The sequence below is a fragment of the Nelumbo lutea genome, chromosome 1 (assembly GCF_056320005.1).
Source record: "Nelumbo lutea isolate HS-2025 chromosome 1, American lotus-T2T, whole genome shotgun sequence".
Taxonomy (NCBI): domain Eukaryota; kingdom Viridiplantae; phylum Streptophyta; class Magnoliopsida; order Proteales; family Nelumbonaceae; genus Nelumbo; species Nelumbo lutea.
The window spans coordinates 5,293,632-5,320,602 of NC_142684.1; the positions used below are offsets into that span (position 1 = coordinate 5,293,632).

Consider the following 26,971-nt stretch of genomic DNA (forward strand, 5'->3'; position numbering starts at 1 on the left):
AGAGAGTCACACTGTCTCTAATCAAAATCTATTGCTGCACAATATCATACTCTGAATTTAGGCCCGCCAGAAACTCAAACACCCGGTTTGTCTCAACCTGCTTTCTATATATCTGTGCATCTTTGGGACTCTCCCACTCAAGAGTCTCTAAGTGATCAATCTCACGCCACAGAGACTGCAAGGTAGAGAAGTATACTGAAATCGGTTTTTCTCCTTGTTTAGGGTTTTTCACTTCACATTTCAATTCATATGCTCTGGCAAAATTAAGGGGTTGGGAATAAGTTTCTTTCATAACATCCCATCCTTAGTTGTCTTTGCCCACAAGTAATTTCGGCTAATATGAGACTGCATAGAATTACACAGCCATGTCATAACCAAGTAGTTTTCTTGGATCCACTTGGTATACGTAGGGTCTCCCTTGGGGGGTTCTTTCACATCTCCCAAGAGGTACCCTAATTTACCTCTTCCCCCAATAGCCATCACGGCTGATTGGGCCCATTCCAAATAGTTTGATCCATCAAACTTTACGGTTGTAATCTAACCACCTGTCTCAGAAACACTACCATAACTGTTGTTCCCAAAACTGCCTTCTGCCTGATTTTTAAACTCCATCTCAGTCAAGTCTCAAAAACAGCACTTGGACTACCAACCACAATCAAAACAGTGTAGGACCAATCTGTATTCACGGTGTATGTGCACAAAACAAGTAGAAATCTGATCTGAAACCAACTAGCAAACACAACAGCAGCAGTTCGTACAGTTCTCACCCCTTAAGAGAGTTCGAAGACCCCAAAAGGATCTGAAAATCAGCTTAGAAGCAGGTCTGATATGCTTGGCAGAATTAGGGTTTTAATCAGTCCTTAAAGAAAACATTTCAGTCATTCATCAAAAAAAAAAAAGAGAAAACATTTCAATTGCACATTCCAATCAGTACCGTACAGATAGACTTGCAGTAGGGTTAATATGAAACCCTAAAATCTGATCAATGCTAACAAAACTTGAGGACAGCTCCAGGTAAATCGCAGGGTTCAGTCTAACATTAGGGTTTTCCACAAGCTTATTAGGGTTTTCCGCAAGATCACTTTCAAACCCTAGAGTAAGAGAAAAGAACCCTAAGGCAGTTCGGCCCAACAGTAGGGTTTGCTGTAAAACCCTAGAGAGTAGAAGGGAGAAAACCCTAGAATGGTTTGGCCGCCCTTTCCAGATAGGTCCAACCTATCCTCTCTGATAGTACTTCTCTTAGAAAATAGATAACTTACAAGAAAAAACTGTTTGCTGCCTTCCAAGGTTACCCAAACCCTAGTCTTCTCTGATTCTTCCTGATCACCAACACTCTGCAACCGTGACATGTCTTCAACAGCTGCTAAACCCTCTGGCGATCTCCAAGAATCAGTCCACGAACTCCACTTTCTCAACTTCCAGCCCTAGGGGATTCTCATGTGGTCGGCTGGACTAGACTCACATGAGAAACCCTAACCTTGCTCTGATACCAAGTAGATGTTCAAGACTGCTATCAGTCTTGAACCCTAATAGATTTCAGGTTCAAAAAAGGAGAAAAAGGTAGAGGAGAGAGGAGAAAGAGTAGAGAGAGCAGTAGAACACAAGAATTGAAAGGAAGGATAGAATCTGAATCTTCCGCCGCCGCCACTTCTATTTAGTATTTATAGGTTATGCTAGTTACATGAAAGGACAAATCTGCCCTTGGTATTTACATAACACATAAAACAATATAAACTGAAATATAAATAACAACTGGAATAATAGATTGACCACTAGCTAACCCTAGGATGACTAGGGCACATTCTACCCTACGGACAGAGTGGGACCACAGCTATGGAGCCCACATCAGTGTTCTCTACAGTGATACTAAAATAAAATTTATTAAAAGAAAAAAGAGAATACAAGACACAGGTGACAAGTTATCGCCAAGGAGGAAGAAACCTTGGAAACAAACAACAGCAAGACTCTAAACAAGACCAGATACGAAAACCTTCCTCAAGCAGCAACCACCAACCAAACAAGCCCCAGACCCCCAACCCCAAAGACCAACAAAAACATCCAGCAAAACAAGAGAGCAAAGACACCTTGCAAGAGCCACCTCTACTCCTCCCCCTCAAATATCTCCACCTGCCCATCATCTGCTTCATTACAGACCTTTCCTCCTTCACCCACAATAATTTTTGTCAAACTCTCCCTCTTCTCGAACCCCTCAGTTGCACTTCTAGCAAATGCCTCACCACCACAAAAAAAACGAAGTCTTTTACCAATCTCAACATTCTTCCCACCAATCTTCTCAAGCTCCAAACAACCTTCCTTCACCACTTTTTCTTCTAGAATCTTATCTACCATTCTCAAATCAACTTCACCCCCATGGCCTCATCCACATTCTTTTTCTTCTTTTTTTTTATCAATAACACCAGCTTCATTAAATTAAAAGAAAAAAGGGAATATGGATACAAAAGGGGAGATAAAATATCTTAGCTCCCCAAGAGGGAATATGGATACATTCTTTTTCTTCTTCTTATGCAAATTAACCAACTAATGTGAATCCAAGGTAAGGGTGGCAGTAGACTCTCCCCCACCAAGACTAACTGAAATCGATGCCTTTGACCTCACCCCTTTTCTTTTATAGACTTTCTTAAAGTTCTTCGTGGGACCTGCTCGAACCAAACCTAGCTTCAACCACGAGAATACCTTAGTGACATGAACAATGTGCAGCTTACTGGAAGCATGAGACTTCTTAGGAGCCACCCCAACTCCCTCAAGCTCACCTTTCTCCAGCCAACCTCCTTTGACCCAGAACAACTCCTAACTCACCGGTTACCACTTCGGCACTTCCTCAAAAGAAGAAGTAGCAAGAACAAGATTCTTGTCCTTAGTAGACTTCCTGCCATCAACCAGTTCGACTGAAACCCCTCTCTATAGCATCTCCAACTTCATTAGCTTTCACATGAACAAACGAACTTCAGCTTCTTCCTTACAATCTTCCTTTCCGCCCCCCAACCCAAACTCCACCCCCTCTCATCTTCTTCTTCTGGACCCCTCAACCTTAAATCCACCATCTTGACAGTAAATCTGATTGAAGGTAACAGCAAAGAGAAGAGAAGAGAAGAGAAGAGAAGAGGAGAGAAGGAAGAAGTGTTGAGGCAATGAAACAGTGTTGGCAGCGACAGCTTCATTATAATATATAGGGCAAAAAAATAAGAAGGGAAATGACCCTTGTGCCCCTACTAAGTGATAGTACAATAATAGATTAAAATAAAAAGGCTTTAATCATCCAAACAGACCCTAACAAACATAAAATCAATTATTTTAACACTTTCAACACTCCCCCTCAAGTTGGAGCATAGATGTCAATCATGCCCAACTTGTCACACAAATCATTATGCCGCACATGATGAAGGCCTTTGGTGAAGATGTTTGCAAGTTGTTCTTCTGAGCTGACATATGGGGTGCACACTTCTCCACTTACAAGTTTCTCTCTAATAAAATTCATGTCCACTTCAATGTGTTTCGTCCTATCATGGAGGACTGGATTAGCTGCAATGTTGATAGCAGCCTTATTGTCGCAATAGAATGACCTAGGGTTGCTAACTGTAAAACCCAGTTCTCCCAACAGATTTCTTATCTACATGATTTCAACAACTCCATGAGACATAGCTCTGTATTCTGCTTCAGCACTAGACCTAGCCACCACACTTTGCTTCTTACTTCTCCATGTGACTAGGTTTCCCCCTACAAAGGCACAATATCCACTAGTAGACTTTCGGTCATCAACTGCCCCTGCCCAATCAGCATCAGTATATACCTCCACCTTTAAATGTCCATGTTTCTAGAACAGCAAACCAGCTCCAAGAAACTTCTTGAGGTATCTGAGGATCCTCTCTGCAGCTTCAAGGTGAGTTGTCTTAGGGTTGTGCATGAACTGACTAAGAACACCCACTGCATAAGCAATATCAAGCTTGGTCATAGACAAATACAAGAGTCTCCCTACAAGTCTCTGAAACTTCTTCACATCTTTCAAAAACTCCCCCTGACTATCTCCCAGATGATGGTTAGGTTCAATTGGTGAGTCAATTGGTCTCACCCCCAGTTTGCCTGTATCTTCTAGTAGATCTAGTACATATTTCCGTTGGGAAATAAAGATGCCCTTGTGAGAGCGGGCAACTTCAATTCCAAGGAAATAACGTAAGGGATCTGATCTTTCACCTCAAATTGAGTGGCTAAGAACTTTTTTAGTCTCTGTATTTCAGCCTCCCAATCTCCTATGATCACTATGTCATCCACATACACAGTTAGAGCTGCAATTTTCCCTTCACCTTTCTTTACAAATAGTGTGCGATCTGACTGGCATTGTTTGAACCCCACTGTTGAACTGCTAAGTGGAACTTACTAAACCAGGCCCGAGGAGATTGTTTCAGCCCATATAAAGATTTTTTTAACTTGCACACTTTCTGTTCACTGCCTTTAGCACAAAAGCCTGGAGGTTGGGTCATGTACACTTCCTCTTCTAAGTCACCATTCAAGAAAGCATTTTTTATGACCAATTGGTGAAGTTCCCAGTCAAGATTTGCCGCCAGTTAAAGGAGAATTCTTATAGAGTTCATCTTGGCTATTGGGTCAAAAGTTTTTGCATAGTCCACTCCATATACTTGTGTAAAACCTTTTGCCACCAGTTTGGCCTTGTACCTTTCAACAGTTCCATCAGCCTTGTGTTTCACTGTGAACACCCACTTGCACCCCCCTGGTTCCTTCCCTTCGAGAAAATCCACCAACTCCCAAGTGCCATTTTTGTGTAATGCATCAATCTCTTCCTTCATTGCATCTGTCCATTCATGTTTGGATAAAGCTTCTGGCACATTCTTAGGAACGGGGATACTGTCAACAGAGGAGAGGAATGCACGATATGAAGATGAAATATGATCATTAGGACACAAAGTGTAGCAATAGGAACATCAAGATCATTAATGACAGGGGAATCAACATTGAGAGGAGTAGGCACATCTATAGAAGCAAGTGTACCTGGCTGATGGGAAGGATCAACCTCCAATGAAGCCGATGATGTTGGTTGCATAGTGTCAGGTTCCACGGCTCTTGAACTCTGCTAGTTTTTGTGGCGGCGAAGAAAGACATGGAATGGAGGAGGGTTAGGTAGAGGAGGTAGTTGAGTCTGAGCCTGTTTCTCCTCAACCCTACTCTCCCCCTAAGGAGAAACCGAGAAGAAAGGTTGATGCTCAAAGAAGGACACATCTATTGAGACATAGTACTTACAAGAGACGGGATCATAGCAACGGTACCCCTTTTGAGATAGAGGGTAACCAAGGAAAACACAAGGAATAGAACGAGGATCAAGTTTACCCCGAGTAGGTGACAAGTTATGAACAAAGCAATGACACCCAAAAACACGCATTGGAATGGGAAACAACGGAGCTGTAGGAAACAAAAGCTAATGTGGGGCATTATACTCTAGTAACCGAGAGGGCATACGATTGATGATGTACATAGCACACAGAACAGCATCCATCCAAAAACGTTTCTAAACATTCATATGGATTAACAAGCCACGAGATACTTCAAGAAGATGACAGTTTTTTCTTTCAGCAACATCGTTTTGTTGAGGTGTCCTAGCACAAGAGCTTCGTTGAAGTGATCCACTCGAAGCAAAGAATTTTGTGAGATCATTATGGAAGTATTGCTTTGCATTGTCTGACTGGAAAATATGGATTTCAGTTTGGAACTGAGTGAACACCATGCGTTGAAAGTCTTTCACAATTTTAGGCACTTCCTCTCTAGATCGCATAGGGTAAACCCAGGTGTATCTAGAGTAATCATCGATCAAGGTAATGAAGTACTTATATCCAGCCTCGGTAGGTAGAGTAACAGGCCCCAAAAATCAGAATAAATAATATGAAACGGAAATTCAGATCTTTTATTTCTCAAAGGAAAAGAACTTCTACAATGCTTACTCAATTGACATGTCTGACACTGCAAATGGCTCACTAACAAAAACTCAAACTTTGGAAACATAACTTTTAACGACTCAAAAGAAAGATGACCAAGACGACTATGCCATAAATAGGCTTGACTCTCACTGGATGAACTCAAAGACTCTGTAGCCACAAGACCAGCTTTGTTCTACAAAACGTAAAGGCCATCCACCATGCTTCCTCTACCAATCGTCTTCCCCGAGGCCAAATCCTGAAACGCACATGAAGACGGATAAAAAGTAATTGAACAGTTCAAGGAGTGAGTAATACTACTAATGGAAAGCAGATTTATAGGTAATTTAGGAACATGTAGTACGTTAGAAAGGGTAAGGCCGAGTGGGAGAGATATGGTTCCTTGGCCGGCTATGGTGGAGAAAGAACCATCAACGAGTCTCACCTTATCTCTCCCAGAGAGAATATTGTATGCCTGAAATAAATTTGACTTACCGGTCATGTGTTTAAGGCTCCGGAGTCAATTACACAAGGGGAATTAGAGGTATGAGATGACACATGGAAGGCAGTGACAGTGTTACCTGAAGTAGATGCAAAAGAGGTAGAAGGAGTAGGACCAATATCCATCTGGCGAAGAGTCCTACCATATAACTCCAAATGGTCACGAAAGGGTCAGAACTGGGATGCCTTTCCTGAGTTACAATGGGACCAGTCTATTGAGATGCCATATTAGCTTAGTTATACCTTTTCTGATTCTGTGGACTTGATTTCTTGCCCTAATCAATTGTTGACTTCTTACCCAAATCATGTGCCCATTTAGATTTTCCATGAAGATCCCAGCAGGTATATCTAGTGTGTCTTGCCTTCTGGCAGTGAGTGCACCAAAGCTTACTCTTATCATCTGTTCTCTTCTGAGAGTCACCCTTCTTAGAACCACCTCCGACATTAGTATCTGAACTTCCCCGAACAGCTAGAGCAACCGGCTCCCCCTCTATAGAATTTATCACATTTCTTCTACTTTCTTCTGACTGAACCAAGGCATAAACCTCCTGAACTGATGCCAAGTCTTTACTTCCTAAGATCTGCACCCTGATGGATTCATATGAAGGATTCAGCCCCAAGAGGAAAGCAAATACCCGTTGCTGAGATACAAGTGATTTGTATGCCTTTGCATCCTCATCACACTTCCAGTTAACAATCTGATAGTGATCAAGTTCTTTCCATATCGATGTCAGATCTGAATAGTACACCGAGAGACTCCTTTCTCCCTGCTTGCAAGTGGACGATTCAGTTTGCAATTGGTATATCTTGGCATAGTGTCTCTGCTCCGAATAGGTGGACTTTGCTTGTTCCCATATTTTACAAGCAGTTTCAGCCCACACAAAAGTTTTTCTCACCTGTGGCAGCATGGAAACCAAGAGCCAAGACATCACCATACTATTTTCTTGCTTCCATCTATCATATTCAACACTTCCGCTCTTCGGTTCCTTCACTTTCCCATTGATGTATCCTATTTTTCCCCTAACAGTGATGTAGAGTTTTATTCCCCTAGACCATTCAAGGTAATTCAGACCATCAAAGGGAATGACAGCTATGGGGAAACTCATATCCATTCCCCCACTTACCCCATTTTGATTTCCAGAAATCCCTGAAGTAGCAGAATTCTCAGAAGACATGGTCAACACAGAATTTTTTTATCAAAAAACTTCAACTTAGGATCCCTCCTTATATCAGAACAAAAAACTCCACACACAAGTGATTAGTCCACCCACACTGCAGTTTTTTGGACTTAATCTGAGCACAAGACCAGCACCATTTTCCAGAATAAACAAGATGACAGATCTGATTTTCAACGGAGTAGCAGTCCCAGCCTACTAGTTTTCTCAGCAGGTCTACAAGCAATAATCACAAGGGGAGATCCTTACACACAAGGCATCAAGCCAACAAGTAGAGAAAACAGGTCATACGTGACCTACAGCAACCTTTCACAGGTACAGGATCACACGATCCAAAAACAAACAGAGGAAAAACCTCACAAGGGTGTGCCAACATTCAGTGGTTCAGGTCCAGTCGGTTTCCTCTTGGTACCCGACCAAGGGAAGAGAAGAAAAGAAAAGAAAAGAAAAAAATGGGGCAGTACCAGTTGCAGGTCTGTTTCAATCAACCCAGATGTACTCCTCTGTTCTGCCCAGATTCAGCAGCTTGGAGAAGACACTTGCTTGCCCAGATTCAATGGCCACGTTCTGGTACCATCTTGACAGTAAATCTGATTGAAGGTTATAGCAAAGAGAAGAGAAGAGAAGAGGAGAGGAGAGGAGAGAAGAGAAGAGAAGAGAGGAGAAGAAGTGTTGAGGCAATGGAACAGTGCTGGCAGCGCCAGCTTCATTATAATGTATAGGGCTTAAAATAAGAAGGGAAATGACCCTTGTGCCCCTACTAAGTGATAGTACAATAATATATTAAAATAAAAAGGCTTTAATCAGCCAAACAGACCCTAACAAATATAAAATCAATTATTTTAACACTTTCAACACACCGGAACAAAAAAAGTTTCTTGAGTAGGCAGATCCTCACCCTTCTGGAAAACTGAGTCACCACCAAACCAAAAAGAACTAATAATTCCTCTGCTCACAGGTCCCATGTGAACAATCACCCACATTACCGCTTCTACAGCACCTAAAAACAGCGCACTCATCATCATCAACATCAAACTCCTCTTTCCCTCTCTATCGTACTTTGTAATCACCCAGACCCAATCCTCTTTCTTCCCCTTTTGCATCTGCAGACCAAATTTTCTGAAGACAACTGGTAACCTGAACAACTGGTTTTTAAAAACATTCTTTTTTAAGACTTTTTCTTAGAAAGCTCCAAACTTGAACCTCTATCCAACCTCGCATCCCAACACAACCCTTCTGCTCCTGAGGTCGCAGACTCCTCACTTTTTTTATCCAGCCCAACACTTACACTTTTCTGTCCTCCCATGTGTCCCACCACTCCTTTCTCCAATGCCAACTTCATTACAGTCTACTAGATGCAAACTACCCTTCAATTTAGCCTCATTCCTTCCTTGGCTCTTCGGTTCCCAACAGCCTCCACTGCCATCAGGACCCACCACACAGCCCCATTTAAATGAGCTTTTGTCCATATTTCCAAAAATACCCTCATCTTCAACCTTTGAACTTTCCTGTTCTAACTGACCACTCGACTTTCACACATTCTCAGAAACTTCCTGAACACTATTGCAGTTCACCTTCCTCCACAAAACCATGCTTTCAACCCATCTCATCAGATAAGAGCCTTCAAGAACAAGTCGCAAGTGTAAATCTCTCCGGAATTACATCTATTTCAACCAAAACACACATAGAGTACATTCTTCCAAGAGTTTGTCCTTGGATCAACAAACCTAAATCTTCCACAAGCTTGACCAACTGCTTCAAATGTTTGAAAACACCAAGCGTGTAGAGGAATGTCAAAAATGTTAATCCACACCAAACTTGTTGGACCCATATCTCTAATTGCGCCAACTAGAGGATTCCACCTCCCAAGGCTAAGTTCAGGACAACGAACCTGACTCTGTTCTCACATCAGAATACCAGACGCTTCCTCCTCACTGTCGAAAATAAACAGGAAGAAACCAGCGTTCAGCTTCCTAACCTGAAAGGAACTGTTTGGCCACCAAACTGCATCTGCCCAATCCTTTACGACATCCTCATATGGATCAGAGTTAACAAAGTGACCCACCAAACTCCTTTCCAGCAACCTCAAACGTCCGTATACACTTATGTTTGCAGCCACCCCCATTGAACTGTTTAGTTGGTGTTAATGCTATTCTCTGAGACCTAGCATTTCGTTCTCTTTTCTTCTGAGAACAAATCTGGTATAATTTTATGCTGGACTGCTTGTTTGATCAATGACTTATCTGGCAATTTTATTGAACAGAAAAAAGAACAGTAAACTTGCACCTTCCAATGAAGTCCTGGAGGTATCTAAGTCGACTGGTGGAAATGGTAGCGAACCATGAGTTTCAGGTTGCCAAGAAATTGGGTATATTCTTTTTGGAAGGAGAGAAAGCTGTGGAAACTGTTTTCGGGTGTCTCGAAAAGAATGAAAGGAGCACCCAAGTTAGGGAGTGGAATCCAACAGGAGAATCAAGGTGCTCGAAATGGAAAGTGCTTGTGCAGATGGTGGGTGTTGTCTGTAGAGAGAGGGAAAGGAGAAAAAGAAAAAGAAAATGGGCCCGGTGGCATCAGATGGTGCAAGGTTGTGTTTGCAGAAGTTGAGCAATTCCAAGAATACCATGGGTTGAGAAAGAGGTGGAAAAAGGAAAAAACAAGCTATTTAATGATTCTTTTGGTATTTTTGTCATTGTTTTCCAATGTGTTTTCCTTTCAGCTATTTAATGATTCTCTTTGTCATTAATGTTCTGATTAACAAATTTTCTGTTAACTATCAAAAAAATGTTGCCTTTAGGAGGATGTTGAACTCCTTTCAAACAGGAATATGGCATCTTGGTGTCGTTGGCAGGTAGGAGGTGGGTTCGCTGCCTCTTGTATTCTGTATATTCCTTGTGCAGTTCTTATGCCTTGGCCACAAAGCTCTCTTGCTGGTCTTCATATCTCCTTTTCTTAATTTTTTTAATAATTTCTTCAGGCTATCAAAATAAATAATGTGATATTAATAAAACTCAATACCACAATAAATATGTTATTACATCAATTACATTGAACCTGCACAAGTGTTGTTGATATTTTCAGTAGCCTTTAGTTCTTTTGTCAAAATTGAAAAGTTCAATTCATAGTTGGTACTTGGTACACTAACACCATCTGCACACATGGTTCATGACTTTTTCATTACAAATTGGAGAAAAGAACAAATCCCAAATAATTAACAGAAAATTTTAAGCAAATGCAACAAAAATAGCAAAGTGAAAGACATACCAATTAACAAAACAAGCTTTAGAGCTTGAGTAAGTGAACTTGCTAGCTTCATTTGCTTATCAGGGGATGTTCCTGTCAAGAAAGAAAGTTCAACAGGCTTGCTGAAAACAGTTGATATTTCCTTAACGTATTGAACTATTGACATGAATACAGGACATCTTTAAATTCTATAACATGAACACAGGACATCTTTTAGAGAGAATGGAGTTATTTGTCTATACTTTTCAAGACTTTGCAAGAAGAGTTTCATGGAAATGATTTTGGGAGTTCAGCATGTATAGTCAAAACCATTGTTCATAATTTCGATATTGATGATGAGCATTTCACCATGTAGAATAGGAGAACTTTGGAGATAATTTGCTAAGTTCACTAAGATATTGGGAAATTCTAAAAAATAGGAAAGTTATCTAGAAACATGGAATTAGTTAACAAACCTTCAAGAGATAATTAAAGAAACACAGTTGCACATTTAAGGCTCAAAACCATAGTAAAGAACTGTATAGATCAAATAGGAAAAATTAAGAAACTGTAATAGGTGTATTTCTCTGTCTCCCTTTTGGTCTTTAACCTTCTTCTCTTCTTTATATGTCAATTATTTGCCTTTTTAACTTTTGTCTTTATTGTTACTATATGTTTTGATTAGATTGACAATACTATTTTGTAGCTATATGCTTTTTTTCTTTTTCCTTTGAATTATAGTGATTTAGTAAGTGAATCACATCAAAGTAGTAAGCCAATTATCCAATCACCAATTCCTTGTTGGTTCTTTTAGGAAAATATTTTTAAAAAATTATGATGATTTTAATAAAATATTGAAAAGTTTATATATATATATATATTTAAATATTGAAATATTCTGAAATTTTAAATTTTATATATAGTCTAAAATGAAATTTGAAATATCGCTGGCATATCAGCAAAATTCAGGGAATATAAAAAAAAAAAAAGATTCCCGGAAGATCTCGTATCACCAACTAGCAAATGGGGGATATTTTGGGGATATATCGCCAAATATTGTCCATATTGAGAACCATGGTCAAAACATCTACTACTCTTGGATTCCAAGGTTACTTCGGTTCGCTGCTACAGGTCTCATTCTTTTAATTCTTACTCATTCTGGACAAGAATGGGCAAGAATGAATAACATTAGAGCGTTTAGTTACAAAATTCTTGTCATGGGCCTCATTCTTTTTAGAATAAAAATTCCTGCAGCACAAAATTCTTGAAGATGAAGGGGACGTGGCGGGTTCGATCTTACGTGACAGACAGGTGTTGGCGGGCCTGAAGGCAGAGCGGCAGAGACCTAAGGAGGAAGCTGAAAAGTTGCAATTGGAAAACCGAGACCCAAGTAAGCCATTCAGAGAAAAAAAAATCAAAAATCTTTGAAGCTTCCCGAAGTGGGAGGGCTTGAGCCTCCTTTGCTGACGTGGTCAAGAAGGGGGTTGGACCACATAACATACTGTTGTGGACTGGAGTATCTGAACCGGTTAGAGGTGGGGTTGGTCCAACCAAAGATTTGGTTCTGGGGCCACGTGACTGTTTAAGTGAGCATGTGGCCCAGGACAAAATGAAGGGGATTATAGACACTAAACAAGGTCTACTTTCTTCCTCTCTGAAGAGAAAAAGAGTTGGAGGCACTGGTTCGAATAGACAGAAAGAGAAAACAGCTGGTCCTCTGCATTGGGCCCCTAGATTCGTGCTTGACCTCTCAAAAGGAAGCAACTCAGAGAAAGACCATCCGAATCCTAGATATATAAGAGATTGCAGCGAAGAAAAGGAAGAGGTTGATGAGAGTTGGGTAAATTGTCAACTGGAAGATTCAGATATGGAAGAGGACTCCGACGACCAGTCCAGTATAAGCAGTACGGAGGTAGACCTGCTATCAGAGGCTGATTTGGCAGCAACCTTGAACCTTGATATTTTGTTTTCAGAAGATATAGAAGAAGGGCATAATCCGGATTGGGCTCTACACCAGGAGAACAAGAGTGGGGAGGAAGATTATGATCTAGCTTTAGAAGCTTCTGTACCAAAGCTTGATAACGGGCGGGTGCTTAGTAAAGAAGTATTCACAACTCCCCTGAAGCAAAGTAGAAACACAATAATGAGGGACAATCAGCTGGGTGCAGAGAGGAACCTCTGTACAACAAAAGAGGCAGGAAGGCTAACTCCACAGACCCGAGCCAAGGAGTTAACTGACAACCACACCTTCTTCCAGGATTCGATTGCTTCCAATTCCAGTTCCCCTAATCCACTCCAACTAAACCAAGGTAACAGTGTCCCTTTAGATTTTGGTACTAATGGTTGCTCTGTGTCCTGTGTGCCAGATTCCAATCCCATTTCAGAGGCTGCAGTCCATGTAGAAGGAGGAGGGTCGGGAAATATTTGCAGAGGTGGAGAGGAGTTAGAGAGGGAGGGGGAAAGTGAGGAGAAAGTAAATAGTAGCATCAGGTTTTAAGGAGACGGTGAAAACAGGTTACCTGAGGTGGGGGTGAATAAATGTCTGAAAGAGGGGGCAGCAGAGGCTCGGTTAGGATACAGCAGGGAGGAAGAAGGTACAGGGGGGGACCTAGGCCAGGTAGATAAATCCAAGGAATCAGAGAAAGAAGATCCAAATAAGCTGAAAGGAGTCTTGGAAAAAAAGAGAGAAGAAGTCAAGGTCGAAAGGAGGAGGAGTGAGGCTAGAAGTAAGGGGAGGGAAGTGGCATGTGACAAAGGCATTAGAACTAGAGGGGCTAGGAGGGGAGGAAGTAAGTGAGGGACAAAAGGTGTGAGGGGTGGATATAAAAAAGAATAATGAGGATAGTAAGTTGGAAAGTGAGGGGATTAGGTAGTGCAAGGAAGAGAGCAATAATAAAAAGAGTCGTCAGGAAAATGGATCCCAATGTGGTACTGTTACAAGAAACGAAAAGAGCAGAATTTGATATCAAATGGGCAAGGAGTGTGTGGAGCAGGGGGATTAGCTGGGCGGTTCTGCCCTCATGGGGATCAGCAGGGGGTGTGGTGACACTGTGGAATAATGAGGCAGTGAAAGGTTTAGAGGAGTTGGTAGGACAATTCACAGTCTCCTTAAAATTTAGGCAAGTGGAAGATGGTTTTGAATGGGTGTTAACCAATATATATGGGCCAAATGATTACAGAGAAAGAAGATTATTATGGGAAGAGTTGGCAGACATAGGATCTGTGGGATGGACCATGGTGCTTAGAAGGTGATTTCAATGTAATAAGATTCTTGGCAGAAACTAACAGTCCTAGGCAGAGGAGCACCACAAGTATGAGGAGATTTAACCAATCATTGAGGCTTATGAGTTAAAAGAAACCCCACTGTCACAAAGGTGTTATACATGGTCCAATCTCCAAACCAATCCAATTTGCTCTAAGCTGGACAGATTCCTATTTTCAAATGATTTGGAAGAACATTGGGGGAATCTGAACTCTAGAGCACCCCCGAGGGTGACTTCTGACCATTGGCCTATTGTACTATGCAAGGAGGAGGTGAGAAATGCGGGCCCAGCTCCATTTAGATTTGAGAATATGTGGCTAGAGCACCCGAGGTTCATTAAGAAGGTTGAAGAGTGGTGGGTAGAGAGCAATCTAGCGGTGAAGTGGTATGGGATGAGGTTTCACAAGAAGCTCCAATACATCAAAAGTAGAATCAAGGAATGGAATCTACTGGAATTTGGGAGGTTGGAGGAAAGAAAACAGAATGTGATCACACAGATTGAGGACTTGGACAGTAGAGAAGGGAGGGAAGGCCTAACTGAAGAGGATAAGGAACAAAGATGGAGATTGAGGAAACAGTTAGAGGACTATATTTTTCAGGAGGAAATAAGTTGGAGATAGAAGTCAAGATGCAAGTGGTTAGAAGAGGGGGACAGGAACACTAAATTCTTTCATGCCTTGGCTTGTGGCAGAAGGAGGAAAAATGCTATTACCAAATTGGAAATTGAAGGGGAAACAGTCACAAGTCAGAGAGAAATTGCGGAAGCTTTTGCAAGTCATTTTAGGAATATATATAGAAGGCCACTGAATAATAGAGTATGGTTGGAGGGTTTGGATTGGCCAACGCTGAAGAGAGAAGAGAGGGATTGGTTGGAGTGGAAATTTGAGTTGGAAGAAATAAAAGAGGCAGTATTTTCAATGGATAGATCAAAGGCACCGGGCGCAGATGATTTTACGATGGCTTTCTACCAGGATTGTTGGGAGATTTTAAAGAATGATATATTGTTGGTGTTTGATGAGTTCCACACCAGAGGAGTGATTAACCTTGGGTTAAATTCCACATTCATTGCTCTAGTTACCAAGAAAAGTGATGCAAGCCATCCAAAGGATTACAGGCTGATCAGTCTAGTCAACAGCGTCTATAAGATCATCACTAAGGTGTTGTCAATTAGAATCAGAAGGTTGCTACCAACTATCATCTCGAACAATCAAGGAGCTTTTGTGAGAGCGAGACAAACAACAAATCAAATACGTGCAGCATGTGAGAGTTTAGAGGACTACAAGAGATCTAGGAGAAGAGGTGTGGTCTGCAAACTAGATCTGGAAAAGGCTTATGATATGGTTGATTGGTCCTTCTTAGTGGAGGTGATGATGAACTTTGGGTTTGGAGACATTTGGTGCAAATGGGTGATGGGATGCATTAAGGATTGTCTTTATTCTATCTTGGTGAATGGGACAGTGGTGGACCTATTTCCCAGCTTTGAGGGGGATTAGACAAGGAGACCCCCTATCCCCCTTCTTGTTTGCATTGGTAGCTGAAGTGTTGGGGGGATTGATATCCAGAGCAGATTTAAGGGAGCTCATAAGAGGGTGGAGAGTTGGAAGGGATGAGGTACCACTTACACATTTACAATTTGCAAATGATACGATTCTGTTTTGTGAAGGAGGGGATATCAATTGGATTAAAAATTTGAAACTCTCTATACAACTTTTTGAACAGATGTCAAATCTGAGGGTGAACTTTGAAAAAAGTTGTATAGTTGGAGTCAATATGGGGGAAAGGGAGATTGGGGAGTATGCAAATATGTTGGGTTGTGTAGTGTCTAACTGGCCTTTCCTTTGGGGGATAATCCTCAGAGAGATGATTTTTGGGCCCCTGTAGTGGAGAGATTTGAAAAGAGACTTGCCAGCTGAAAAAGAAATTATTTGTCTCTTGGAAGGAGAATCACATTAATTAGGTCTACAATGGCTAACCTTCCTGTATATTTTTTGTCAGTTTTCAGGATACCGGTGAAGGTGGCTAATAGGTTGGAAAAGCTACTGAGGGATTTTCTATGGGAGCCGGGGGAGGAGAAGAAGGACCATAGGGTCAAGTGGGAGGTCGTCTGTAGAGGTAAAAAAGGAGGGTTGGTATCGGTAATATTAGGATTAGGAATCTTGCATTATTAGGGAAATGGTTGTGGAGATTCTCGTTGGAGAAAGAAAGGTTGTGGGTTAAGGTGGTGGGAAGTATACATGGATTGACAAACAATGGATGGGACTCAGGAATTCTAGCACGGGCTACAAGAGCTTCTCCTTGGAGAGCTATTCAAGCCATCTTGCCTTTATTTTCTCCTTGGATCAGGTATGACTTACATTCTGGTAACCTTATCAAATTCTAGGAACATGCTTGGGTTGGGGATGCCCCTTTGAAAGATCAATTTCCGGGCCTTTTTGTTATGTCTTCCCTTAAGAATGAACCAATTTCATCCTTTCTTGTTCCTTCCAATTCACCTTCTGGGGTTGGGTGGAATTTAAACTTGAGAAGAGGTGTTAGGGACACAGAGTTTGCCAGTACTATAGTCTTACTATCTCTTCTTGAAGGGGTATTCATTGAGCCGTCTAAAGCAGATAACAGAATTTGGACACTAACTCCCTCGGGTTCATACACTTGTGCTTCTTTTTTCAAAGAACTGTTACCCTCTCATCCAGTTGGTTCTTCTTTTCATGTTAAAGAAGTGTGGTGTCGACCTATACCTCCTAAGTTTGGTTTTTTTGTTGGGAGGCCTTCCTGGGAAGAGTTAATACAGGGGATCTACTCCAAAGGAAAAGACCCAACAGTTGCTTGTCTCCTCATTGGTGTGTTCTCTGTAAGTCCGATGGTGAGTTTGGATATCATTTACTAATATCTTGTCAGTTTGTTAAAGCTATTTGGGTATGGTTTACTTCTCTGTTAGGGTGTAGGTGGACTCCCCCTTTGAATGTTCCAAGCTTATTTTTCTCCATGCCTAATTGGCCAACTAAAAGGGCTAAAATCATGTGTAGGTGTGGTAGAGCTGCAGTCTGTTGGACAGTGTGGGAGGAGAGGAATTCAAGGATCCTCTCAAATAAAGAGAGAAGCGCGGAAGAAGTCATGGAGATCATCCATATTAGGATGGTACAATGAAGTCATGGAGATCATCCATATTAGGATAGTACAATGGTTGAGAACATTGGAGCTGTTCAAAGTATTCTCAGTTGATGAGTTGTTAAGGAATTGGAAGGAGATTGCTGATTCAGGTTTATGTAGGAAGATATTAAAAGTTTGCTGGACTCCCCCACCCCTTGGGTTCACTAAACTGAACTTTGATGGCAGCAGCATAAGGAACCCAGGGCCTTCCGGAATTGGGGGTGTGATAAGAGATGAAACAGGGAACTTATTAGCCATGTACTCTGGGCCGATTGGGGTGGGTGACTCTTTAAGGGCTGAGATTTTAGCAGCTATTGAAGGGATTCAAAGGGTCAAGGAAATGAATATCAGAAAGGTGGTTATAGAAGGTGATTCTGAAATGGTGGTGAAATGGCTAAAAGAGGACAGTGCTATGATGTGGAAATACAGCAATGAAAAGAGGAAGTATAAGTGGTTAACCAAGGACATGGAAATTCAATGTACATGGATAAAGAGAAGTGCAAATGCATTGGCTGACGGTCTAGCTAGGCAAGGAGTAAATAGAGATACATTATACAATGTCTTTTTATATTTTATTACTTTCTTAGTATATTTCTTTATTGAATATACTATTATCAATTATTGAGATAAGGAAAGAAGTAAAGAGGCAATTATTGAGATCATTACAGTTAGAGTGGTTCATTGGGCGAAGTCTTTGGAGATTTTTATCGATTTCTCTTATAACGACTTGTTGAAAAAAATGGAAGGAAGTGGCTAGCTTAGAGTGTCACAAGGCCAATGCAATTTCCCTTTGGTGTCCTCCAGCCAATAACTATATTAAACTGAATTTTGATGGGAGTAGTGCAGGAAACCCTGACTCTTCTGGTATCGGAGGTGTGTTCAGAAATGATGAGGGAAAAGTAATTGGCCTGTACTCAGGTCCCACTGGGGTAGGCAACTCACTAAGGGCTGAGATTTTGGCTGTTATGGAGGGAGTGCAAAAGGCAAACGAATTGAATTTGAGTAAACTGGTAATAGAAGGTGATTCTAAGCTGGCAGTGAATTGGTTGCAAAAGGAAGGTAATGGCTTATGGCGAAAGGAACTGCTAATGTTCTTTGCTGATGTTCTTGCAAAACAAGGGGTGGGAAAAAAGTCAACTATTTTGGGTTCAGTTGTAATTGTTTTGGGGTTCTTTAGGAGAGTTGAGAAAGTTTACTCTCCACTTCTTGTATTCCTATTGTTTAATTAATAATTTTTTTTCTGTTATCGATCAAAAAAAGAATATACTATTATCAATTTGATGAAATTGTTAGACATTTTGTACTTCTTCATTTTATTAATTTTATTTTTAATTTTACAATTTTTAAATTCCATTTCTATTTAGAAGTTCTAGACTCTTTTTTCTTCATTTGCACAACTGCCTACTCAATTCAGCAATTAGTTTTAAATAGGTGCTAATTGCTTCCTTTAAATTTTCTTTTATATATTCTCTGTGCAACAAAATGCAAAAGCTTTTCTGGTTTCTTGTTTTCTTTTCATATTTGTGTTATTAATGTGAAGCACACATAGTTGATTTGTGTTTTATGGGTGTCGGTCTTGCATGTTTCCACTATATATCTGCTAATGAGTATTGTATGTATACCTACATTATTATTTCCATTGATGAGAAAAAGAATAAAATTGAGTAAGAATGAGAGTCGAACTAAACATGGCCTTAATGCCCTGGAAGCATTGACAGCAAAGAGTGGGTAACAAATGCCAAATTTTACTGTGGGTTCTCCATTTGTTGTTATCACTAATCTCCTTTATTACCCTGTTTATTTTCTTGAGCAGGTGCTCTCTTTTTGCTTACATTTTCTAATTTTCCAATTAAACTAGACGTTCTCATTTCTCATTACCAGCAGAAAAGACAACAACAACAATAATATGTAGACAATCTGATTTACACTGTATGATACACTGCATATGAATTAATGATTATCTAACAACTGCCACAGAATATGAGCAATCAAGGGGGAAATATAGATTGGAAGTGCACTTTCTTCAGAAGTAGAAAAACCAATTAAATGCTACAACCATATGCCAATTGTTAACTGGGGAAGCAAGTTCATAATACAACAAAGAGAAATAAGGATGACCACTTGGTTTGAAGAACCAAAAAAGCAACCCAAAAAAGGAAAGAAATAAACCTGATGCAAACCTTGCAAATGTAGTGTAGGAACTTTCTTCAAAAGGAAGAAACACCAATCTCACAACTAAGCTACCTGGAAAAGCAATTGAAAAGTGATACCATCAACTCCAAGTAAATTGAAAGATAGAGGGAGTTTTGCACTGTACTCACCTAACTTGTCTACAAGCCCATATACAGCTTGGTTATAAGGTGTATCAAACCAAACAAGAATCAGCTTTTCCCCTTCTTGAAGAATCAATTTTCGGACAGATTGAGAAGTAAATAGCATACACATATGTGAAAGGTCCCTATCATGATCCATCATATTTCTCGTTCTGCATAGAATATACAAAATAGATCTCTTACTAAAAGAATTACAAAAGTAGAGAAGAGCAATGTACTGAAAAGAACACCATAGAGATTTAATGTTGGATACAGAGAAATTGCGAACTTAAAACATAAACTAAGATCAATGTGGAGAAGTATGAGAGCAGCCTTGGTTTGGACAATATGGGAAGAAAGGAATGATAGAATATTTCAAGAGAAGGAAAGAAAAAACCAGCAACTAAAAGACTGTATTGAATAGGGCAATACAATGGTTGAAGACTTTGGACCTATTTCATCAGTTCTCCTTTAATGACTTTTGGAGAAACTGGTTGGCAATAGCGAGGTGTTCTTCCATCAAGGACAAGGTAGTCCCAAGGTGGTGTCCTCCAGCTGAAGGCTCACTAAAACTGAATTTCAATGGCAGCAGCTTAGGCAATCCAGGGCCCTCTGGAATGGGGGGGTCTGTTGTACTCGGGTCCTTTGGGACTTGGTGACGCTGTCAGGGCAGAAATGCTAGCTGTGGTACAAGGGATGCAGCTTGCAAACCAAATGGGGGTACAACAACTAATTATTGAGGGGACTCAAAGGTGGTGGTGGGCTGGTTAAGGAAACCTGATAAGACTGTTTGGTGCTATAAGAATGAAGTTAAGAAAATTAAATGGTTAACAAGGAACATGTCAGTCTCTATTCAGTGGATGGGGAGATCTGCAAACACTTTGGCTGACGTGTTAGCCAAGCAAGGGGCAAATAGGAAAGAATTGTTTTGGGCTCAGTTGTGATTTCAGTAATTGTTTCCTAACTTCTTTGTATTTGTCAGGAGGGGCTGCAACTCGCACCTCTCTAAGGGATCTTGCATGAGATTGTAATCCTGAATCAGTTTCTGTTTTAATAAAATTGCACTGTTACTCATCAAAAAAAAAAAAAAAAGAGTAATGTACCTCTAAGCTTTCCTGAGCATCATATATGTTGCCATACTTGTATATGCATATATACATGCATGCAAACACAATATATAACATGTATACATAGATAATGAGTACATCTTGAATTTACATTTCAAAACAAAATCATCTCCATCATTAATAAAAAAAAATGACATTTAGGGATGAGAAAGAATACCTGAAAGGAAAAAGGTCAGAGCTTCTAACTACATGAAAACGAAGAAAATAACCCCAGTATCCCAATAGTATACAGGCTCCATAAGCAGTCTGTGACAAAGCAAATACTATCTCCTTTTCCTGAAAGGGATCGATTTAGTATAGCTGTCAGCATGGTTATGTGATAAAGTGGTATATAAACCATCAAACATACAGCAAAAAGAGTTTATTGAACCACAAAATTACAGATAAATAAAGTGTGCAAACCAACTCTATGGGTTTTTAGCCGTAAAAACTATTAAGATCAAATAATTTAATTGATAATGCTAAAAATCAAGGAGAGTACAAACTAGTGTTGCATAGACTCTCCTACATGGATGAGTTTCCATTTCCAACATGTGTTGGACTCACACTCCCTTTTTTTCCTCTTGCATATTCAGCACAAGCAAACAGCTAACATACACAATAAATGTCATTTTTCCTATAAAATATTATTAACAAGATAATCTTTTAGGCCTTTCTCCATAGGCTTATTATGTTAAAATTCAACAAAATATGGATTGCTTTAATAGTTAAAACATTTCTATAGGCATGTCCTTGAATCCTTATTGCTTCATTTGTCCAAGCCAGACTGCCATGCATCAAATTCCATTTCAGATCTCTGCAAGTCTGTATACATGTCACACTTTTAGTACAAGCACAGAAATACACAAAGAACTCCTTGACCAGGACAGCTAAATCCAAGGATGACAGACTAGTGCACCCCATGTAAAAAAGCACAACACCCAAAGAAGATAACCTAAAGGGCTGACCCCCCAACAAGCTCTCTTCACTCCATGCCACCTCCGGTTAAGGTGCCCACAGGTGAGTTGGCTAACCTTTGGACCATATGAACAATGCTCGATATTTGTAAATAAAAGATAAAATTCATTAAAAAGGAAGCAAAGTACAGATTACAACCCATCTGGTTATGAGGAATCACCCAAAAAAGGAAAACCAAAGAAATAAAACTGCAGTACATCAAAAACCCACATCCAATTACAAAAGTCCAGATGAAACCCTTGAAACATCCAAAAGTTCTGATAGTATCAAGGTCCAGTCCAGAATTTTTTTTTTTTTTTTGATGAATTCCAATCCAGAATTTTCTTCCCTATAATTGACTACAGCTCTTCTTTGTCTCTTGACTTGTCTTCAAAGATCCTTCAATTCCTTTCCTTCCAAATTTCCCAGCAGACCGCAAATGACATGCATGACCAGACCAATTTTGCTTTCTTGATTCCATTCAAGACTGGCCATGAGAAAATTTCTGCTAGAGAATTTGGAGACCACACTTCCCATCCCAAAAAAACCCTAAGAAGAAAACCCATATGCACTTCGAGAAGCTGCAACCAACAAAAAGGTGAAGCACATCTTCCTCAGCCCTTCTACAAAGGTAACATATACCCGCCATTTGGTATCCTTTACTATTTCAAATGATCTTGTGTAAGGATGCTGTCCAAAGCAACCAACCAAGCAAAGGACTCTACTTTAGGGTGAATCAGACGTTCAATTTGGGATCTCTCCACTTGATTCCTTGCCAAAGCTTTGTAGAATGGTTTAAACTCAAATCTTCCATTTCGACACTCCTTCCATCATCTTAAATCACCTCTATCCACCTGCATTACCACTTCTTGTAATAAAGATGGAAACCTTATATTTTTTCAATCTCTCTTTCCAATAATAGTCTTCTGAAAGTAGGATGCCACACAACCTTTCCTTGGTTTATTTCAAAATTTTGAGCCACTGATGTATACATCTCACCCAGCATGCACAACCTTGGACATATGTCAGAAAGTCTCCCAACCCCCATCCAATCATCCTCCCAAAATTTTATTCTTTCACCATCACCAACACATATATCTTAATATCTAGTCTTTTAATGAATTGATAAAGGGACAAAGGGCTCTTGCCACCACAACACATCTAACTGATGAAGGACCCAAGTTCGCAAGGAAAGCAACTACCAAAGTTAAACTTGATCACTTCTTAGGAAGGACAAGACCAATGCTTTGATCCCAATACTTTTCTAATAGTCAAGGTATTACATAAGATCATTCAGTCACAATGTCATCAGTACAGAAATCTCTGAACTCATTTTTTTTTATAAACCAATGCACCACCCTATGGTGATAATATCAACCAAGTGTCTGAAGCCTGCTCCATTTTAAAGAAAACTCAAGTGTTCTTCTCTTCTCAAAATGACCAAAGCTCTCAAACATTTCGATAATCTTCCACACTTTATTTCAGGGAAGATTGGAAGAAAAATGTGAACCCAAATAACCTCATAATTTCAGCCATGGTTATATCTAGCACCAAACAAATAATAAGAACTTACCCCAAACCCCAAAGCAGTCAAACATTTCCATAATCTTCCACATTTTATTTCAGGGAACAAAAACCTGAACCCAAATAAACTCATAGTTTCACTCATGTGTATATATAGCACCAAACAGATATAAGAACTTATCCCAAATCCCAAATACAAGGAATAGAAATCGTAGATTATGAATGGACTTACTGTTTGGCCTATGCAAACACAACATGTATGGATGTAAGAGACCCCAAATATCTCCAATCTCCAGCTCTGTAAGACGGTACAAGTGTTACTTTTTCAAGCAAATCAGCTCCCAACAAAAAGCCCTGATTCTTGAAGGTGTGAAGGCAACCTAAAGTGCCTTTACCAAAAATGCTAAAGAAGAAATAGCAGTATCATTTGGAGCATTAAAGGGAGAAAAAAAAAAAAAAAAACATCCATGTGATTCAAAGGGCCAGAATCTATAATCAACATCAGAGGGATGAAGATAAACACTGTCAAGTAGACTAGAAAGGGAGGTTACATCAGTCGTCTTGATCCATCAGCCAATCTCCCAAAACCAAAATTCTGTGTAGCCTAGATGATGAAACGATGACAGTAAGCAAAACAAGCAATGGAAAGATTTTTTATCAAACAAGCAATGGAAAGGTATTTTATCATGGAAATAAGTGGTCGTACAACTCATACCTGATAATAGGAAGAAAAAAAAGGGAGTAAATAACAAAACCAGACTTCCAAGAAGAGATATAGGTTTAATCTTACTACCCAACCCTCATCCCACCCATTAGAATTTAAGCCACAAATACTCTTTACTACAAAATCCCAAATCTTCATCCTCCTCCTTTCAGACACTTTTTTAATACTTTTAGCATTGTATCCCACTTAGATGATCTTTATAGTATCATCCTTGTTGACAAAGGAAGTTCCTAAAAATTAATCTCTCTCTAATGATTTTTACCACAATAGGGTCCTTAAGCACCAAGAAATAGTACATAGATTAGGTGGAGAAGGAAAACCTGACCAAATTTGAAAACATAAAAGAGCGTGATTCATTGATTCTAAAAATCACAAGAGTGAGGGTCATGCCAGAGGCCCAAGTAACTCATTGGCAATAGACAGATATGACACAACCCACAACCCTCGCCCCATAATCCATAATCAAGCCTCTAACAAGATCACCCAACCAGGTTACTCTTCCCCAAAGTAATTCAAGGACAGAAATTATTAAAGAGCACCCAATTAGAGCATGTAGGATTATGACCCTTGGTTCTCAGAGGAGTTTTTTTATATCATTGGCAAAGTGTAGGTGTGAAACTAATACTCTCTTGCCCAATTACTAAAGGTCAAGGAAACAGTTTTCCAATAGTAAACAAACAACCAGTATCCTGCAAGAATTAATTATGTTATCAAGGAAATATGAGTTGGACACAATCTTTGGATTCTGTTTACAAACCAAGACAAGCATAATGTGGCATAAAAAAATGCGAGCAGGATCTTTTTGACATTTACCATATTAGTTTGCTTGGCAATGAGGAGATAGGTCGTAATGCAACGTAAAAGTGTTGCAGTAGTTTCAACTATCAGGCGCAAATCAAGGAGGTGCAGATTCTGAGAAAGAATATAAAGAGGTTCCGCCAATAACTCTAATATGCATGCAAATCCTGTCACATAAGATGAAATTATCTCATTTACCAAATCTATTAAGAAAACCAACCACAAAATAGTAGCACCAGTATGAAGAAAAAAATAAATCTCAAGGCCCTTTTTTTATAATTGAAGTTAACTTTATTAATCAATATACTGTGAAAATACAAGGCCCTTTATTATGAAAAACCTTAAAATTTTTATCCTTTAATGTTGATTATGAAAGGCGCATCAACTATTCAACTTTACCATTTTTTTCTGCATGCTTGTTACCATCAATATTTTACATAACTTGACCTTGTGTTTTTAAAAGTATAGATTTATATCCTCCTTATTTAACAACCGGTACTTGGTATTTACCCATCTCCACCAGAACAGTAAAAACATACAATAAAGAGCCAAAAGTAGCACAGGTCCTGGCAAAAATGGAGGGACTTCCCTCAGCTTAGGCTACAAGGCAACACAAGACCATGGATACATCAACAGTGATGGGTTTTAGCAAGCTTATTGCTTCATATACAAGCCTTTTTATGCAGAAAATGGACAGAGATCAACACTCCAAAGTCCAAAATGCAAAATAGTTTGCTGAAACAAGAAACAAATTATTTGGAATACTGGAAATGGAAATAAAAATTACCATGAATCAGGATAGCTTGTCCATATGGATCAGAAAATTCTAGTGTTTGCCACCAGAAGACAAGCACACAGGCTGCAAATGTGACAAAAACTCCAATTGGAAAAGTCATCCAAGCTACTTTTAAAATCTTTGCAGCATTTTCTTGCATCTGTGCACCACCACTGTATAGAAGAGTACTATCTTTCAGTTGACATGAGACTCATGAGTGAATAAACTATGAAGTCATATAACAGACAGAAATTACTGAATGTAATAGGAACATCAGAATTTTGAATATTGATGAACGCTCAAGGTCTAGCCTTTCAATGCCTCCCACCTAGGAGATCTGCCAGAAGAACAATCAAATTGAACCTGATGATTAAAGGAATCTACATTATCACTTTTGTTCTTTTGAAAATAACCAAAAGTCCCTAATTGGTGGGTATTATTATAATATGAAAACCTTATTTCTTATCTTCTAGATCACAAGAGAACCCAGACATAACCTCTGCGCTCACATGTGCTAATTTGTCATAGCAGAAAACAAGCACCATATGTAACATCCAATGTATGGATATACTTTATAAATGATAAATCCAACTATACAAGAAGGGCAGAATATGCAACCTAATGGTGTACCGTCTTTATACATTTATGCACTGGATGAAGACTAACCAAATATACACAGAAGAAATGGCAAACACAAACCAGTTTGATAAGGACATTATCACCAACATATAGCATGGTGACTGTCCTGGATCTGGAGTCCTTGTAGTTTTTCCTATGTTGTTTGGTCATAGGATCAGAACCCCATAGTGGAAAGGGTACCACCAAAGAAAGGGCCTAGTGACCTAAACCAAAAAACAGCATGATCAGATGGCTCTTAAGTCTTAACCATCTGACTAATGTTTCTGACCTTCTACCTGCCCCACGCCTTTTAGGTTCTCAAGAATTTGTTTACCCATTTTGGTGAAAGTGTTTTCAATATTTGAACTCACCAATCATTTTGTACCATGTAGTGCACTAGTGCTTCTTCTTCAAACCTTTCATCTTCTACCTTGTTTGCGAGCCTCTCTCCACAGTCTTGCTTCTATAGATGAAACCAGCCATACTGAGTAGAGACATCCCTCCACTTTGAGCACTATTTTCCTTGGTATTTCTTCTGGTCTCATTCCATTTAATAAGAGGGCCGTCAAGTGAAGCCCCCCCCCCAAGTAAGCTCCATCAAGAATTCCATCCACACAGCTAGGTGATTGATTCAGCTATCTCTTGCTTCCATAGGCTAACACTCGAACCAGTACTCCTTATTCAACAAAGAAGTCTTTTGAATTGGATGATGGACTCCATTTTTCTAATATAACTGCCCCAAGATCATATTGAAAGCTAACTGTTGATAACTCCAATCTGTCTTCAACCAAGTCTAACACAGCTTTACAACTTTCAAAAGGAGTTAAAACGAAGAGTCCTTTTAACTTCAGGTGCAGTATCAATAGGTCTGCAATCCTTTTCCAATCAACTGTCTGACTATTAACTTGGATATT

The 26,971-nt window shown here is 39.7% G+C and overlaps 1 protein-coding gene across 4 annotated transcripts in view; it reads right to left on the minus strand.

The window, feature by feature from the left end:
- Positions 1 to 26,971, minus strand: part of LOC148873295 (lipid transporter) — a 66,102-nt gene that overhangs the window by 34,962 nt on the left and 4,169 nt on the right. For all 4 annotated transcript variants that reach the window (XM_088966656.1, XM_088966658.1, XM_088966659.1 and 1 more), the window contains 6 exons: positions 25,452 to 25,612; positions 24,680 to 24,831; positions 20,840 to 20,958; positions 19,565 to 19,728; positions 19,413 to 19,487; positions 10,877 to 10,948 (listed from right to left, as the gene is read on the minus strand). In XM_088966656.1, coding sequence (XP_088822782.1) covers positions 10,877 to 10,948; positions 19,413 to 19,487; positions 19,565 to 19,728; positions 20,840 to 20,958; positions 24,680 to 24,831; positions 25,452 to 25,612 — 743 coding nt within the window. The remainder of the gene's footprint in view (positions 1 to 10,876; positions 10,949 to 19,412; positions 19,488 to 19,564; positions 19,729 to 20,839; positions 20,959 to 24,679; positions 24,832 to 25,451; positions 25,613 to 26,971) is intronic.